We start from the raw sequence: 18,431 nt of genomic DNA on the forward strand, positions 1-18,431 counted from the left end.
CACAGATGCACAGTGTTCTGAAATTCACTTTGGCTTGTGTGACACCTCAGATCTCTTTTAGTGTGTTTTTGCAACAAGGTAGTCACAGGGTTTAACTTGTGCTGGGGGCTAGAGTCATTTCTTAGCATGTTCTGTAAGTAATAAAACTATAAAACCTTCCCATAATTAGACCCAGCTGTGTGCCATGGCTTTGTGTTATAAATATCTCATCCATCAAAGGTTTCTCTATAACTTTTAACCGGTACTTTTTGTGGAGACGGTTTTAGCTGCACAAATTGGATTATTTATCTCTGTGTCCATGCAGGCAGATGCCTTAATAGCAATATCGTAATTAATGAATGCCATTTTGAGCAACAAATTTTTGAATGCATCGCCATCCTGACCGACTAATCTTGATTTATTAATCCCGCTTTAAACTCTGGGGGTTTTTAACGAGGCTCTCTCAATATTTTGATCGGTTGTTTGTGGTAGAATGGCATTAATTGATCATTGCAAGGCCAATTCAGTTATTCGGTGGAAAAATTAAACTCTCGGAAGGTCTTTTATCAGAATTTTTTTTTTTGCTGTCATGGAAACCAAGAGGACTGAAACAGCATATTCGTCGCTGTAGTGGTATTGTCGATAAAGCAAGTGGTTGGAGCGTTCTTAAAACTTCAACGCAGAGGCCCTGCAGATTTCTCTTTGTGATGAACAATTGGGGTCAGAGTTCAAAACACAATGCATATCATTTTTCTTCTTCTTAGGAAACAAGTTGGTGTATTACTGCCACCTTTTTGTTGTAACAATTCATTACAATCAGTTGTGCTAGTTTATAGCTAGACGGTAATATATTCAAAAAAGTAGGGTCCACCATTAAAGGTGCAGTATTACGTAAAATTGACTTTTTTTTTTAGCTTTACATCATGTTATAATGTTATTCCCTCCTGGAGTGTTGTCTTGATTCCTCAGCTCCTTCAGACTAGCCAGCAGAAATTAGCAAACACCTGGTGGAGCTGAGCATCTGCTCAGTTAATTATTTGAGCTACTTCTCAGTAAAATGCTGGTAAAAACGTTGTTAGAGGCTGAAGAGAGGAGCCATGTTGTGAGGACTTCCTGACGGCGGAGCTTCAGCAAGAGCAGCAGTTTTTAAAGAGACAGAGGCCCAATTTCAAGGCATTAAATTATGAAGTCAAATTTATTTAAAGTCATATTTAACATAACAGCATTTTACTGAAGTTAACATTGTTGCTTGACTGTGCTATAAAATTGTGCTGTGTGCTTGGAAAACACATAATACTGCCCCTTTAAAGTAATCATGAATTTTGTTTTTAACTTGTATATAATTCAACTAACTACAACCAATAGCCGACATCTGTTCAGATACGTTCAGCAAGCTTTTCTGTATTTCTCCTTCTTTTATTGACAGCTTCTGTTATTGACATTTTGAACAAAAATAACATTTAAAGGTGGAATTTATATCTATTTTTACTGCACATTTTTAAGCAAAAGCTTTGAAACTCCTCTCATAGCTGCAGCCCTGGAATTAGCCTGAAGAGCAACTTTGATTTGATTTGCAGGTTTTGGTCGGTGCCTATGTTTCCAAACTGCTACTGATGACACCGTGTGGAAACCACTTTTGGAACAGCGAAAAATCCACATTCAGCATATAAAATCCTCTCCTAACTGATGCAAACAGAAAGCCGGTCGTGTTCGAGGTCAAGTGTCTTAGTCGAAGCTTTTTGCCTCCCAAGTTTGTTCTGATCTCTCCAGCGCCGTTCCTTCTGGCGTAGGTCTCGCATTCATCCTCGATTCCTCCAAGTTGCGCATTACTTGCATCAGACTTACAGTGACACACATTTGCATCTACTTATGCCCTTATTCATCCCACTTAAGGCCCTGTGCCGTGGGAAACCGAGGTGATTTCATATTGTGCGGTTATTGCAGAGTCGCCGGAGTTTAGGGGTTTTGGCCCTGAGACTTGTTCTCACTGGTTGCTTTTTAATTGTTGTAAAATGAGTCCAAGCTCATTGTTCTGTGACAGGTTTTTTCTTTTTTTTCTAGAAAAACTGCGAGCAGCCGTTGTAAAAAGCAAAAGTAAGCTCTTAAAGAGAGGCTTAGGAATCAAACACATTGTTAAGGTTATCCCCTTGGATGCTACTTTTAAAGTGATAAAATTAAGTTTTTATTGGTGAAATTATTCAAGTTTATAGAAGAAAGTTGAATATTGGATTTATTATGACCATTTTGGTTCCATTTCAACTATTTTCCACGGCTGACTGTGAACTGCTTTGGGCTTTTCAGGCAGGATGTGCCTAGAAACCACTAAAACATTAATGCTGCATAATAAAGGATGGCAATTGAATGATTAAAACTTTAAATCCAAATATGTATCTTCTATAAAAGCTCATTTTCAGTCCCCTTGTCCATCTGATAGATATTTTTGGCACTTAAAAAAAAAAAAAAATCCTGCATAGCAACAAACGGGCATACATTTTTTACAAATCCACTTAGCTATTTAAATATTTTTGTAATGTTTCTCTTGTCATTTAGGCATCATGGAAGTGAGACAACAGAAGACGTTCAGTAGGGACGCACCGATCTACTTTTTTCACTTCCGATATCAATGTGAGGTTTAGTGCCGGCCGATACCGATCCGAGACAGAAACACAGCACCGAATTGACTTCAAATGTTCAGATTTTTAAAAACAGACATGCATGCACTGACTTACAGATTTATTTGCTAACTCTGCACATCTACACCAATAACTTAGTTAGCTTGGTCAAGCATGTAAAAACAACTTTGATTTGTTTAGTCAGTGCCATTAGGAGTAGAACAGCCAATGTAAATAAATAATAAAGAATGCATCAGACGTGAGCTCTAGCTGTTGTTTTCTGTTGGACGCTCTTGACTCGTCAAACGCTTAAAACTCTCCAAACGTTTCAAATCTCGCCGCGGTAGACACTCAAAACGCGCCACAACGGCCCTCGACGCGACTCCAGAGGCGTTGAATGTAAACAGATGTGCCTGACGCTCAAAACGCTTTTGGTGTGAACGCACCATTACGCAGTTTTCATGTAAATATCTCATGTTCAGGATTTCATCAATACGTACTGTATTTTCTGTATAAACAAAGGATAACCCTAAAAGTGGAGGGTTTTTTTGTGTGTGTGTTTTTTTTTAAATAAATAAACAATCCGTAGCCCACCTGTTAGCTTCGGGTTATTCTTTTCCTCTTCTCCACCATGTTTCCCATGCATCTGTTTCTCTGTGTTTGTGTGTGTGCCTCTGTGCTGTCTGAGGCCTAATCAAAGCCTCCCTTTGAGACATGACAGTTCCTTTGAAGGAGACGGCGGCTGCCAGATGGCATTAGACCGGCCAGACTGCAGCAGCCGTTTAATGTCGCCGAAGACGCCGGACCCTTCAGTCAGAGATGAGCCGCGTCACAGCCTGAGCCGCCCGCTCGGCGGTGGAAGCTCCTTATTCCTGCAGCAGCGTTGTTGGTCAGCATGGGTGGCATTCACCTTCCTACCCTCTCCTTCTTTTAAACATTTTATTTCCTCTTACCCCGACAAGTCTGCCACGAGGAGAAACTAAGTGATAAAATGAGAAATGTCGCGTTCGCTTATCGTCGGCCAGCAGCGGTAAGAACACAGACAGGTTTCGAACACAGCTTACGGAGGCCTGTAAGCTTCCTAATTAAAGAGGAGATCCAACAGAAGCGGCTTGCGAAGGGGAGAGAGGGAGCAACGCATCATGATGCAAAATACTGTAACAATGGACCAACTTCCTTTGCCTCGGGGGCAGACCGTCTTCAGTCGCTTGATTACAGAGATTTCAGGCCAGAATGTGGCTGAATGGGTAAAATTTTAGCACTTATAATAGTTGAGACACGTCTGACTGTTGAAGGGGAGTTTCTATAAATGAAACGGTGTTTGATCTTTCTCACGTTTTGTCATGATACAACTTAAAATTGTAATGTATTTTATTCGTGTTTATGAGGTACACTCGGTTAAAGCAGCACACGGTGAGGCTCGCGTTGAGCTCATGCTTTCCGGTCGTTTGGCAAAGAAACAAAATGAAACCAAATGTTGGCCGTCGATTAAAAAAAGGGCCGGTTGACTCTTTCATTTTTGTAGCTTCCTTTGTTTTTGGTACTTGCGTACGTTCCAGAACCGTCTGCGTGTTGACGTTCAGTTTTCAGTTACAAAATGGAGAACGGCAGATGTTTGATTTGCTTTTACTTTATTTTTTCATACATTTTTGGGCACTTTTAAATTGATTCTGAATTGTCACAAATGACAATCTTGGTTCTTGCGTGAATCTTTTCTTTTTATGTCATCGCTAATGTCTAAGCCGGTTCTGCTGGAAAGTAAATCTCTTCTCCAGTTTTAAGTTTTTTACACCATCCAACAGATCTTCTTTTTAGGATTCTCCTGCATTCACCTCCAACCCATACTTCTCTCCAATCAGACTATCTTCCCTGCCTCGGCTGATGTGATCGTAATGTAACAAAATCCCCCCCCCTCAAAAAAATGAAAGTAGTACAAATATTTTTCCAAGGCGCTGTATTCCTATGAGGATGTCATTTTCCTCTGAAACATCCCTTGAAGGAGTGTGAACGTATCCAACATCAATAGTTGCTTCTAAAGCAGCTATAAATCTCCTCTAAGTTGGCATGCCCGAGCCTGTTTTGCACCCCGAGGTATCTGCAGAAATACAGATCGGTACATTGCACCTGACGACTGTTGCCATGCCGTACATGATGCACCGTATTGTAGATTCTTTCCATTAGCGGCCAGGGAAAGGCAGGGAACTGCAGGGATGTCTCTTGATACCTTCATTTATTTATAACCCCATTAAGCTGCCCTCTTCATCCCCCTTTCTCCTTACAAACACCTCCCTCCTTGCTGCCTTTGCCGGGCCATAAATATGAATGACAGCCATAGTATCATGGCTCTGCCACCTTTTTAAAGGATATCACCAATTATGCCATAAAATAGGTGGAAAGCTGTTTAATGAGCTGTGATGTGTAAACCAAACTTTTCTTTTATGTTTTTATTCCCCCCCTCCCTACCTAATCAAATGTTTTATGGTTAAAGGTATAAGATGGTAATAAAGTGACATGCAGAAGAAGAAGTTGTCGACCCTGGAGGAAAAAAAAAAAACCCTCCCTTTGAACATGAGCACATTCCCCCTGCCAGGAACACAGGCCCCCATTTCACTTCTCCCTTTGATGATTGTGTGAAGGAAGGTCTGCACATAAAAGTTTCTGAAGAATGGAAGCAGATCAGAGGAAAGATCTGAGACCCTAACAAGACAGGCTGCAGTGAAATAGTGGCGCTCTCTGACGTAAGAACTGTCACTCGCTGGTTTTGAGCGAATACACCTCTGGATTCCTCTTTTTTTAAACTTTCCTTCGTTTAATCGTCTCTGTAAACATCAGAGGGAGGCTTTTGAATTGGGCAATTTTACATTGACTTGTTTTAACACAGTGGCGCAGTTGGTAGCCCTGTTGCCTTGCAGCAAGAAGGTCCTGGGTTCGATTCCCGGCCGGGGTCTTTCTGCATGGAGTTTGCATGTTCTCCCTGTTCATGCGTGGGTTCTCTCCGGGTACTCCGGCTTCCTCCCACAGTCCAAAAACATGACTGTCAGGTTAATTGGTCTCTCTCTCTAAATTCTCCCTAGGTGTGAGTGTGTGTGTGAATGGTTGTTTGTCCTGTGTGTCTCTGTGTTGCCCTGCGACAGACTGGCGACCTGTCCAGGGTGAACCCCGCCTCTCGCCCGGAATGTAGCTGGAGATGGACACCAGCAACCCTCCCGACCCCATTAGGGACAAAGGGTGAACAGAAAATGGATGGAGAAAATGGATGGATGGATGTTTTAACTTTACCGATAGCATTTCAAAAACATTCAAAGAGCCGTCGTCTTATGGTCGTTACTGCCAGGCGTCCTGGAGGTGATGGTCAAAACTGATGTCATAAGAAGTGTTTGATAAAAACGTGTCATAGTGATGGAAAATAAAATAAAAAACATTGAAGATGGAAAAAAAGTAACTACTGATGAAGACTGGACTTACACGGTTTCAGTGAATTTATGTGTTTTAAATAAGCAAACAAAAATTATATTTGTGAACTGAAAGGATGTTTCAGTTCACAATTAAAGATAATTAACCACACTTAGTTGACATTAAACTAAATCATATCGTACTGTAATTACAGTTAATTAACTGAACAAAATAAGCGGTGTTGCCTCTGTGGGTAACACTTTATTTGAAGGGTTGTGCATAAGACTGACATAAACATAACACCTGCTACGAACATGGAGCCTTCATGAACGTTTGACTGTTGTCATGAAATATCATTCAGTAAATGACACTTTTAATGCAAAGTTGACACTTTTAGTCGACTGTTAATGCAGGTTTTAGTGCATTAACACTAAAGTTTCATTATTTACTGAATAATGAAAAGTTGACCATTTTAATGGACTTTTAATGCAAGTTTTAGTGCAGCTTTGCATTACGTCTCATTATTTACTGAATGACGCTTCATGACAACAGTCATAAACATTCATAAATACTCCTTCATATTCATAACAGGTGTCATGTCATGTTTATGACAGTGGCATGTTAGTCTTATGCACAACCCTTCAAATAAAGTGTTACCCATATTTGTAACTTCTGGCTATCATACCATTAGTTTTGTTAGATATTTGTTTTGTATTGACAAGTTGTGTGTGTGTTTTTTTCTCTCTTGTATATTCAGTATTTATTTTAATACTAAACCTCTCTAAACCCTTTATTTGCCATGAATCACCGCTGTCCTCACAGACCTATTGAATAACATGTAAGCGTTTTGAGGGTGACATTTAAGGTCTTAAGTATTTTTACTTAACCCCTTAATTATTACATATAAATATATAATATGTATATGTTGTAAATACAGAAGTTCACGTACTTGTCAGAATCATCTTGCAACATTTGTACAAATGGAACATTTGTTTTCCAACTTTCATTTAGATTTTCCGAAGGTCAAAATTTAAAAACCCCCTCCGGTTTAATCCCTGCGACAAACACGAGCGTAAAGTACAGTCTATGTTAACAATGACAGTTTAAAGTAATATCTGTTCTGAAAATGTCCCCCTACCTATCCAACTGGAAAATTGGAAATCCAACTGAAACCGTTTGACTGGTGGTGGTCTAATTGCGCCGCACCTCCTCTTAGACCTTTGGTTGTGGTCTGATCCTCAAGGTGAGGATGAATCAAAACTGGCAGTAAAGTTGTTAAGCAGTCTCGCTGCGGTGCCCTTGTGTTCACGCCCTTGGCCACCACAAACTGCTGACCCACCTGTATTTTATCTCGCAGGTGACAGTGTCACCTAGCCCTCATGTCTCGACCCGTTTTCTTCATCATTTTTCTCGTCTGCCCCCGGTCCATTCACTTCCTTGTTGCTGGATGAAACTGTGTGACCTCTAACCTGTGCCATGGCTGCCCCTGTCTAAAGTTTCTCCAATTCTGACTGCTCCCGCTGCTCCTACATGAGTATGTGCCGTGTTCGGAAATCTCCTCAGAGCGATGCGACCAGTGTGCGCACTAGTACCAACAAACCAATCGTTGAATCTGTTTTAGATAAAGGCAACTAAAGCTGCTGTCACACCTGTTAACTTAAGGTGTTTGTGTTCAGTGGATCAGAATGAGAAAATGCCAGGTGTTTTACACTGGAGGTGATCAAATGTACAGACTCATTAAAAACGGAGACCTTAAGCATTCACATTAAACCATAAGTTCGCTTTAGCATTGTTAGCAGCTGAAGGCTAGCCAGTCGCAGTATGGCTAAATGTCTTGTTTCTCATCTGTCATTTATTTTCATTTCTTTTCCTACAAAGTGCCTAAAATGCTGTGAGAGAAACAGTTTCTCTCTTTTTGTAACAGATGCTAGCAGCAGCCTAATAATTAGTCTTGGCTAGCATTCTCTAGCCACATAATGTGGCAATTCAAGATCTACTTTATTCTACTCTTCAAAATAAGAGTATTGAGCACAGATTTAGGGTGCTGACCTGTAAGCACACACACTAAGATGCGGAGCACATAAACGCTAACACTTCACTAGACAAAGGTATTTGCGCAGCAGTCCGTGAATAGTTAAGACCCTCGCTAAAAACACTTAACTGCCTATTTTATTAGTTCAAACACCAAATATACCTTAATGTGCATTAAAACAAACAGTGGATACCATTTTACGACTAGCGCAGAAGCTAAGATGTGTTGTCTTCAGTATCTCCCCTATTGGAGGCTTAGCCAATCACTGACGAGACAAAATGTGTGGCGTTTCTGGATTGGCTGCTTTCAAACACCAGCTGCTGGAGGGCTAAGTAGCATTGCGACTAGGTATTTTTTTGCACAGGCCGTCTGAAAAATTCAGAATTCTCCAATTTTCCACAAATAATCTGCAGTCACGTTTCACAAAAAAAAAAGTGCAAATATGTTTATCCAGGAATACTAAACCACGAAAACACTGTGGTGTTCACTGTATCCAACAGTGTTGCAAAAAAATGTAAGAACGTAATGTTATGTAAATAAAACTAAAGAATATGTGTGATGTATGAAGAAACTAATTGATTGCACGTCTTTAGTCATGGATTTTTACATTTTTACTCAAGTTAAATCTGGGGTATGTAACTTTTATAAGAGTTATGTTTTTTACACATTAAAACTGTCAGAATGTTGTGACAGTTTAGTATGAGACGGATAATGTGTTGAAAGTTTTAACAAATATGCAAAAAAAAAAAGAAAAAGCTAACTTTTTATAAAAGTTACATACTCCATCTGCATTGCAATGGCTCAGCATTGTAAGAACATTTTTGAGGGTAGAAAACAGTTCACTAACTCTAAGTTAGAAAGATAGGTAAAATATTCTTATTTTGCTCCATCTACATCCTTATTTAAAAAAAACCGTTCTTCTTTCTGTCCTCAAGTTTGTATGGTGTTTTTACAAAAAGTCTGAGAGATTCTATAAGTTCTGCAAGATTTATATAATGTAAGCAACTTTGCATAATTTCTTTATAAACTAATTTCTTTTTAAAAAGCTTCCTCGGCTTTAATTAAGTCGTTAAACGTTAGATTCACAAAGTAAACATTACTGGCAATTAAAAACCACTACATTTTCCTTCTTTAGTCACTCTGTTCCAAAAAAAAACAAAAAAAAAAACACTTCAGCACATGTAGTTTGTTGCAGAGGCCCACACATTTAGCAGCTTATCTGCATGCAGCGCTGTAAATCAGGCCTTCAGCAGATGGTTCTGTGTGCAGGGGCAGTGGAGTGGGAGAGACTGGCATCCCAACAGCAAGCAGGGACCCGGAACACAATGACGATACCCAGACACACACACACACACACGCGTTTGGGCTCCACGTTAGATCAGACCCCAGCGACGTCCGGATTACCCTCTTGCCGCCGTGGCGACCCGTCCGCCGTAGGGCTGGATGCGAGCGGCCAGGAAAGAAAGGGGGCTAGGAAACCTGTCTTTCCCCGTTTGCATTGCAGCTGTTACCCTCCCGTTCAGAGCACTTCTCCATGATGCTCTGTAATACCTAATCATTTCAGAGTCATTGGAGTGCTCTGCGAATTTCAGTCTCATCGGTTCTTCCTGCCAAAAGTGTTAAACGACCCAATCAAGGCAGTGAGTTAGTCTGTAAGGCTCCCCCGGCTGCTTTAATACAGTCTGAGCTCGCCGTCCCACGTTTTTACATATCGTAATGAAAGCCAAGATTACACACACAAAACAAAGCAACAAACTGTTAACAGTTAAGGGAGCGAGGGGATACAGCCCCGGAGTGTAATACCTGCATTACTTATCTCCTGCTTTCATAAAAAGAAACGTCAACAAAATGCTATTATGGCTGAGATGTCATTACATGCCACTTTTTTTTTTTTTTTCTTAAGTGCATAAACACTAATTCTATCAAAGGAACTATAAGGTTAGCATTTCTTTTATTCTTGCAACATGACAGAAAACCTTTTCTGGTTAAAAAATGGTGGAGGGGAATATTTCACTCCAAGCTGTAATGATAAAACAAATCAGTAAAAAGTTCTGGATGAGGATTATTCTCATGCATGTGACCTCAGGCTGCGTTCTGATTCCCCCCTTGCTTTTCTTTCTTTCTTTTATTCTGTTTCTTTTGTGCAGTAAGGTTTGCCTTTAGTTTTATTACTGCACAGCTGTACTGTTAATAAATTCATTCAGTTATGCATGTCTTGTTTTGTTACTCAGCTTTTTGTGCTCCGGTTAGAATAGAAATTTAAAGATTAAAAAATTTCACCTTCTTATGCCAATTTTTAGCCGAGTCTGACTGGTTCAAGGCTTTTCTAAAGATGCAAATAAAAGGATTTGCATTTTTGAGGAAAAATCTAAAGTTTTTAAAAAGCAAGGTTTACCAAAAAGAATTTCCGTGTCTGGTAAGCAAACATTTGGGTCACCTGAGGTCACCAGATCTCATAAGGGCAAGCAGTAGATCGTTAACATAAAGGTTAACTGTACCTTGAGTATTCTAATCACAATAATACAAGTATGGATTTGTTTATTTGTCAAAATAGCAGAAATAAAAAATGTTTGCAGCGTTTCTCAATTTCAAGTTTCCAAGCTAAAATGTCTCTCCATATTTAAACACATATATTCTGAAAGCATACAAATAGCTACGTTTCCATTGACCATAAAATTGCACAATTTGACATTTAGAAAATAAATTCGCTCAATGGAAACAATAATAATAATAATAATAATAATAAAATTTCAATAAAAATGTAGTGGTCTAGGTTGTTTTTTTTTTTGTGGCCGTTTTAAAATTGGTTTATTTTGCAAAACTGCAATGGAAACACTTTTTGCATCTTATCGCATGTAAAAACTTATTTTACTGTGATTTTAATTGCATTTGTAATTGTAATGGAACCACTGCAATTGTGTAATTGCATTTTCTGGACATTAGTGAAATATTGACAATGTTTTTTTGCACATTTTTCTAACATAAAAGCAGCTGCTGACTCTGAACCAGTCACATTATATCAATAAAGCAGATGAATTTGTCCAGGAGACATTATGGACAGATTCTGAGTAAAGGATTTCGATTTTACGTCGTCTGTCCTGATGATACATCGTTCTTCTTCCCTTGTGCTAAAAAAATCCCTCTGAAATTTTAGAACACAAGTTTTTCTTTTACAAAGTGGCTCCTTTTTATTTTAAGTTTTGGTCTTTTTGTGACTCGTTATTTTGTTGTTCTACTTTTGAAACCATCTCAGTGTTGTGGGCTGAAGATAAAAAAACAAATTGCTTATTAAAGTTACTGATGTCCCCTGGCAGAGCTGGGCTGGAGCTAATAATATTTAGTTGACTCAAATTGAAGTAATCCAGGAGCCAAGTCAACCTGCCAAAGTGCCAGAAGACTGCAAAACACGAGTCTTGTTGAGAGTTGGGAGCACTTACTGAAGCTATTTTTTTGTTTTCACTAGTTCAATACAAAATCTAACCTTATTCATACACAGGCATACACCTATGAAATGGAGTTATGTCTGGTTGGTAGTTCACAACCAGCCCCCTCTGACATTTATTGGATGATTAGAAATATTTCAGATTTGTTCTTTTCTGGGCTGTTCGGCCTTCAACAGCGTCCTGATTTTTCTAGAGAATCACTTAGGAAATGTAGCGAAGCTCTTTTTGGATATCACATTATAGGACGGGATAAAACTTTTAAGAAGGGGTTCCTTCATGTGAATTTAAGCCAAAAAAAGTATAGCTGTTGTTTTGAACAATTTCAAAACTTAAAATAAACCTAAACTCACATGAGTCATAAAAGTATGGCAAAGTAAAACTCTTCTTTTTGGATGTGACACAGGATATTGGTGCCTCAACAGTCTGTTGTCTATAACGGTCTAAAGCAGTTTCTCACAGATTGGTGATTTTTGTTTTGCCTCCATTTAAAGGAAGGGAAATATGCATTTACTGAATAGTAATATGAAGGAATTAGGGGTGCATTGATAAATCCGTACAGATTTCCTTAATTTTGGGAGATCGGCCAATACTTCCATGAGAAACCACCAACGTTATCCACTGATTTCATTTACCGCCACATTCCAACGTCTGGAAATCTGATGATTGTCCAGAAAACCGCAATCGGTGCTCCATTGAGATCATCTGCTTCCCCAACGGGAAGGAATGTCTTTCCTTTAAATATGAAACAGTAAAATAAGCAACTGATTAACTTTCTTTTAATAGTTTCTCCTTTATTAGCAGTCAACTCATTTCACTAGAAAGAGAAAATAAAGCGTAGTCAAGACAAAGCAGCTATAGTGCAGCCACTTGTTGTACACTGGAGCTGAATCTCATTCCGGTGCCGGCAGACTTGTTGGATTCATTTCAGCTGTCAGGGATGTCCGGGCGTCGTCTTTCCAACCGGTCCGGGGGATTGCTTTATCCACCTCAGAGAGGGAGATCACTCGCTTTGTCTCGCTCTTCCACGGAGTGCAATTAAATGAGAGGAAGCCGGCTATATCCCCCACGGCTCCTGGGGGTCTCTCTCAGCTGGAGCCGGGAGATGGATTGCTCAAGGTGACCCCCGGCTGGCACGTTGAATTCTCCACACCTCCCTCCACCCTGCTCTCATACCAGCGCTCCCCACACTTATTTCTTCTGCTCTTTCGTTTTTTGCACGCTGCCAGTCCCTCAGGCATTAAACTTTAGAGCCGCCATCAGCAGCTTCTTGCTTGAGAGCCCCCCGCACTCCCTCTGTTCTGTTTCCCCCCGCTGCCGCACAACCCGCTGTTTCTCACCGAGAGCATGACGCAGAAACGGACCGGAGCTGTGCTGCTAATGGGCGCTAATCATACTTAATTAGCGGTGACTACAATAACATCTCTAGGCCTATATTAAGTGAAAACCTCTCCATTACTTTTGCCCTTAACCATGAAACTTTTACTGTATTGTTGGAAGGTGGATAACTGTCCTCTTGAAACATGTTCTAACAAATTCTGTGAAGCAAAGCTTCTTTTACTGACAAGTGTTAAAACGTTCAAACCAGTCTAAACTCATTCAGACAAAAAAAAGCTTAAATCTGCCCCCTATTTAGAGTTTATGACAAATTGCTGATTTATGGAAGCAGTAATAGCTGCTGCAGATCACAAGGTTGGTTTGAAACCCTTAATTTATCATCCGGCATTGTTCTCGATTTAACTATCCTAAACAATTTACCATAGTAGATGTACAAATGAAGACTTTCCCCTATTTTAGAAGCACAACTCAAAATTTGTCAATAATTATAAATTATACATTTTATTCCTTCTGTAAAAAAAAAAAAAAAGCCTTTTAATGAGAGAGTGTTGGAATGAGAATAGCTTGTTGCCTTTGACTAAATAAAAGAGAAGGACATACTTTAGTCTTCTGCACTAAAATAACCTCAGAATATTCTTTTTAGTAACAATTTGCCCCCACATGCTTAATTGCTTTGTGTAAGCAGAACTTTGGCAGGCGGCTCCCTTTCCTTAAAAGCCTGTGTGATTCCAATTAGAAGGTTCCACCGGCTTGATCAGGCACAGTGCACTGTTCTCCATTAGTTCTGCTGCAATGTAGGGAAAAATATATATATTGTTGGACCTAAATTCAACATGCGCTTCAGATGGAGAATTCAGTATCATGTTTCAGTTGTTTTCCTGGAAAGTCTTTCATTTTAAATGACTATCGTTTTCAATTTTCTATCAGTTGTACAAGATGGGAGCAAAATGCAGCGTGTGAGAGGACTCTGTCAGAGTGTCAGCTCAATACAGCTTCTTCAGAAGAAGAGCACAAAAATTTCCTACAGACTTAGAGAACTTGCCTCTCAACAGGCTGCTGAGAGAAATGTTGTCATGAGAAACCGACTTCTTCTTGATCTACTCCCCTCCAGCCGCAGAAAACCAATTCTGGCAGATGACCTTCAGAGAGGCAAAACAGAAAACCCTGAATAATAATTAGGGTCAGGACTTTTAACTCATTGTTTCATTTACTACATAGATTTTAACACCTTAAAAATTCTATCCCTATTTTTTAAAATTTCTTTTGCATACAAAGATTGTAGAACTTTTGTATCCGCATGTTTCTGGTACATCTGTAAAACTGATGCAGAAAACAAAGCCGCTTCTCTTGGCCGGCTGAGGGTTAATTTTTGCTTCAAAAACCAATCTGATTGGACACTGGTAAAGACTATTGTTGAGTTCAAGTTGTGTTAAAAAAGAGTTAGCCTATTCAAACATAAAAAAATAACATCTCAATGCTAAACATGTTGTAGCAGCAACATCAGTGTTAACATCCACAATCCATACTTTTATATTTTTTCCAAAGAAGTTCCATGAATGATCAGGAGTTCCTGGAACACTTGAAAGTTGAATGGGTATAACAACACTTTCCACCATTCTGGAGGTTTAATAACCTAAATACCAGAATAAAATCAATAAATATTTATTTAATAGCAGCAAAATCCTGTTTTTTTTTAATTGAAAGTGTAGCCTTTTTTTGTTGATGTATGGTTTTGGATTAAAATGCCACTTATTTAAATTAATTAATCATAGATCCTGCAATTAACTCGATTAACAATTTTAGTAGCGTCCACCACTGATAAAAATAATCTACATATAAAATCACAACATTTAATTTCTCTTAATCCTAAGATTAGGTGATGAATGTATAAGAAATCAATGTGACTCCTGGACCAGCAATGTCGTCTTGCTTTCTGTCGCCATGGTAATCAGTTGGTGTACTGCTCAATGGGTAGTTTCCACATCACAGTTTATTTGTATATCAAATTTCAGCAACAATGCAGTTCAAGGTGCTTCACATCATAAAAACACAAAATTTAAGTGAATCAAGATCATCTGTACACCAAGACTGCAGCCTCAATCAAGTTCCTCCCGCTAAGCTTTGGAAGGCCCCTGTAGATTCACGTGAGCATTGTTTTAAATTCTGCGAGCAATGCCTTCCGTCTCCTCCTCCCTCCTGAGGTCAGCGTTTGCTGCGCCATCGCTCTGAACAAAAGGCCTACTTCTGAGGTGATCAATCCTGATGTAAGAGGTAAGGAGAGCGGTGCTGGGATGATGACGGTGAGGGAGCGCAGAAGAGCAAAAGACGGCCCTGAAGGTCACACACAAAGGAAACTGACTATGCTTTTTGAAAAGATGCATTTTACATACCTTCTTTTTTTTAAATAGCAACCTCTACGTATTCACTCTAACCATCCTTGTGTCTGATAAGAAGTGGATTCATTAAGCTGTGACAGAAAAAGGAATTAGAAGCCATTGGAGTACTGGCATACTGCCTACAACAGCATTATGAAAGGTCTTGTTACACTCATCGCTGATGCTTTACAAAACCAGTGCGTTTCTCTTCCTCACCCACTGTACCAAAGATGGAAAGTAAATGGTCAGGGTTGGTTTCAGTTCGGTGACCTTCTTTGGGACCTCATACCAGAAATTTGCTTAAAGGCAGAGCAAGTAATCATACGGATTAGTGTGGCTTCTTGTCTTTCTTAGCTATGACCCAAACTCTGGTAGATCATGGCAAATAAGGAGTTGGAAAAGTGAGTTCTTGACTCCCCTAAATTGTAATAGAGTTGTATACCGTATTTTCAGCACTATAAGGCGCACCTAAAACCCTTCAATTTTCTCAAAAGCCTTATAATCCGGTGCGCCTTATATATGGACCAATATTGAGCCACAACAGGTCTCGCAACTACGGTAAGCAGCCGCCGACTTCATTTTCCCCCGTAGAAGAAGAAAAGCGCGGTGCATGCTGGAATATATGTCCTGTTTCATTTCCATTTGTGTGTTTGTGTAAAGACCCCAAAATGGCTCCTATTAAGAGACACTCTTACGACGCAAAGTTTAAGCTCAAGGCGATCAGTCACGCAGTAGAACACGGGAATAGAGCAGCAGCGAGAGAATTTAACATGAACGAATCAATGGTGCGGAAGTGGAGGAATCAACAGCTGTTCATTCATTTTGAGAATGAACGGAGTTGTCAGAACGCTGGTTTGTAATCTATTAATAAAGTTTGACTGACCTATCTGACTGTTTTGTTGACATTCCCTTTAGCGCAGGTCCATCTAATGGATGCATAACGTAAACCCAGCCTCTACTGTAGCGTCTATTCTATGCGCCTTATATATGAAAAAAGTTTTAAAATAGGCCATTCATTGAAGGTGCGCCTTATAATGTGGTGCGCCTTATAGTGTGGAAAATACGGTACATAAATTGATGTGGAATTTACCAGAGTAAAGACTGAACCAAACCAAGCCAAACGTTATCAGACATGGAAAGATTTCAATCTTTTCTCAGGAGAGAGCTGGAGTTACTGGTTGCTGGGGCACCTGGAAAGTTGGAGAAATGGGATTGAAGGAAATGTTTGAGATGCTCTTCATTGAGTTGTCTTCTAATTACGAATCCATCATATTCTGACCCTTAGTCGTCCGTCCATCCAGCCAGCCATCTGTGATCAGGTTCTGTGGGGATAGGTCCATAAGAGAAACCCAGACGTCCCTCTCCAAAAAGACACACTTCAGCTCATTCTAGGGTATCCTTATGCGATCCCATAACAGAATGGAAACAGTCTTTCCAGGGCATGGATTCCCAACTCCAGTCCTCCATATCTACTGTCCTGCATATGAATCCAAAGACTGGCCCATTACTAAGTCTCTTCAGAGCTTAATGTTGGAGAAAAGCCACATCTAAAAACTGCGGGAAGAGTAGCTGTGAAGGACTAGACTTGTGAACCTTTGCTCTAGATTAAGATATTGCGGTTTGTCACGGATCATCCAGATGGAAAGCAGTCAGTTGAAGTGGTTCAAGGCATCCAATCAGAATACATGTGGAGTATCTCCTTTTGGAGATTTTTCAAGTACCTCACACTGAAGGGAGAGCCCTGGGCATACCCAATCGGATGTGAACACCTTTGGATCCCCAACAATGAGATTTTTGATCAGCATACAAAGTGTACTTTGTAGACAGCTGCTCAAACAAGTCTTAATTTTTATGTTGGAGAGACAGATCTTAAAGTGGCTAATACTCTCTGTGCCAAACTGGCCTATAGTGAGAAACTGTAATTTTTAATTAGACACGGACTGGTTTAATTACGGGTTCGCCCATAGGAAGGGAAAAAATACAGTAAGACAGCAAGAGAAATTTCATGGACCGAATCTTGATTTGGACCAAGCTTGATCGCCACCCAAGTTGTACGACTTTGGTACTGTCTTAATTGTGATCAATAGTTCAAGGAATGAGTATGAGCTTTAATAAAAGTGACAGCCCGTCCTTCAGTTTGGATTTTTTTTTTTAGCTCTAGTGACTTGAGTGAGTCGACAGGAAAGCGGGTTGTGAGAGAAGGGAAAGGTCAACAGGCCTCTGCTCCACCGCCACACCCCAGGTTTTTCAAAGTGTGAAACTGAATCTACCTTTAGATCAGTGTTTCCCAACCCTGGTCCTCAAGGCACACTGCCCTGCGTGTTTTAGGTATTTCCTTGCTTCAGTCCAGCTGATTTCAATTGATTAGCAGACTGATTAGCAGGCGTTTGTTGAACTGCAATCAGTTGAATGAGGCACATTAAAGCAGGGAAACCTCTAAAACATGTAGGACAGTGTGTCTTGAGGACCAGGGTTGGGAAACACTGCTTTAGATTATACAATTTTCTGCCATCTTAGAAAAAAAATCTTTCTTTGTGATGGAAATTTCTCCGTTGGTGGTAAAGACCCAACCACTACCAGCATAGCCCTTTCCAGGGATCAGGTATTTTCTTGTAAACCATTCATCTGTTTCTTCTAGCATCTGATTCTTATCATCTTTTGTCCTGCCGTCAACGCTTCCATCGCTGTCTCCTTTCCTTCATCCCCACTCTGCCTTTTCTCAGCATCTGACTGCAATAATTATCACATGACGACCTGCAACCCGCCGTCCGTTTACTGTTGGACTGATCTGTCACTCAGATCTGCTTGAAGCCATTCTGGTGCAGTCTGCCATCTTTGATCATGCGGTGTGACTGAAGGTACTGTGATGTCAAGCTTACACAGTATGACATGTTCAAGTCCTGTAGGTTTTGTTTTTTTTTCTTTTTGAAATCACAGCGTCCTGGGCTTTAAATACTCGGGGGCGTTTGCCTTTTCAAATGTAAGATGAGATTTCGGAATCTAGGCTGATTGAGGATTTAGGGATAAATACGGGTAATTATTTAAATAAATATAGAACCGTAGGAAGAATATTCATTTTTGACTGAATGAACTACATTTAACATAAACTCAAAGTTTGATCTGGAAAATCTCTTTCCTCTGCTTTTTTTTTTCTACATTTATAAGCCGAACCCCTTCCTGTCAAAATTGCTTCTTTCTTAATTTTGATGGCATTACACTGGCGAATTGACTTGCTTTGTTTAAGCCACTCAGCCTGACATCC

The 18,431-nt window shown here is 39.9% G+C and overlaps 1 protein-coding gene across 3 annotated transcripts in view; it reads left to right on the top strand.

Annotated features, from left to right (window-relative positions):
- The window catches only part of atrn (attractin), a 152,641-nt gene that overhangs the window by 100,387 nt on the left and 33,823 nt on the right, over positions 1-18,431 (top strand). The window contains exon 27 of one of the 3 annotated variants that reach the window (XM_032547560.1): positions 1,557-2,029. The exons of the other annotated variants lie outside the window; for them this stretch is intronic. Within the exon in view, the coding sequence (XP_032403451.1) occupies positions 1,557-1,649 (93 nt within the window). The 3' untranslated portion in view covers positions 1,650-2,029. Of the gene's footprint in view, positions 1-1,556; positions 2,030-18,431 lie in introns of those variants that run through there. 3 annotated transcript variants of the gene reach the window in all.

The sequence above is a fragment of the Xiphophorus hellerii genome, chromosome 19 (genome assembly GCF_003331165.1).
Source record: "Xiphophorus hellerii strain 12219 chromosome 19, Xiphophorus_hellerii-4.1, whole genome shotgun sequence".
Taxonomy (NCBI): Eukaryota; Metazoa; Chordata; class Actinopteri; order Cyprinodontiformes; family Poeciliidae; genus Xiphophorus; species Xiphophorus hellerii.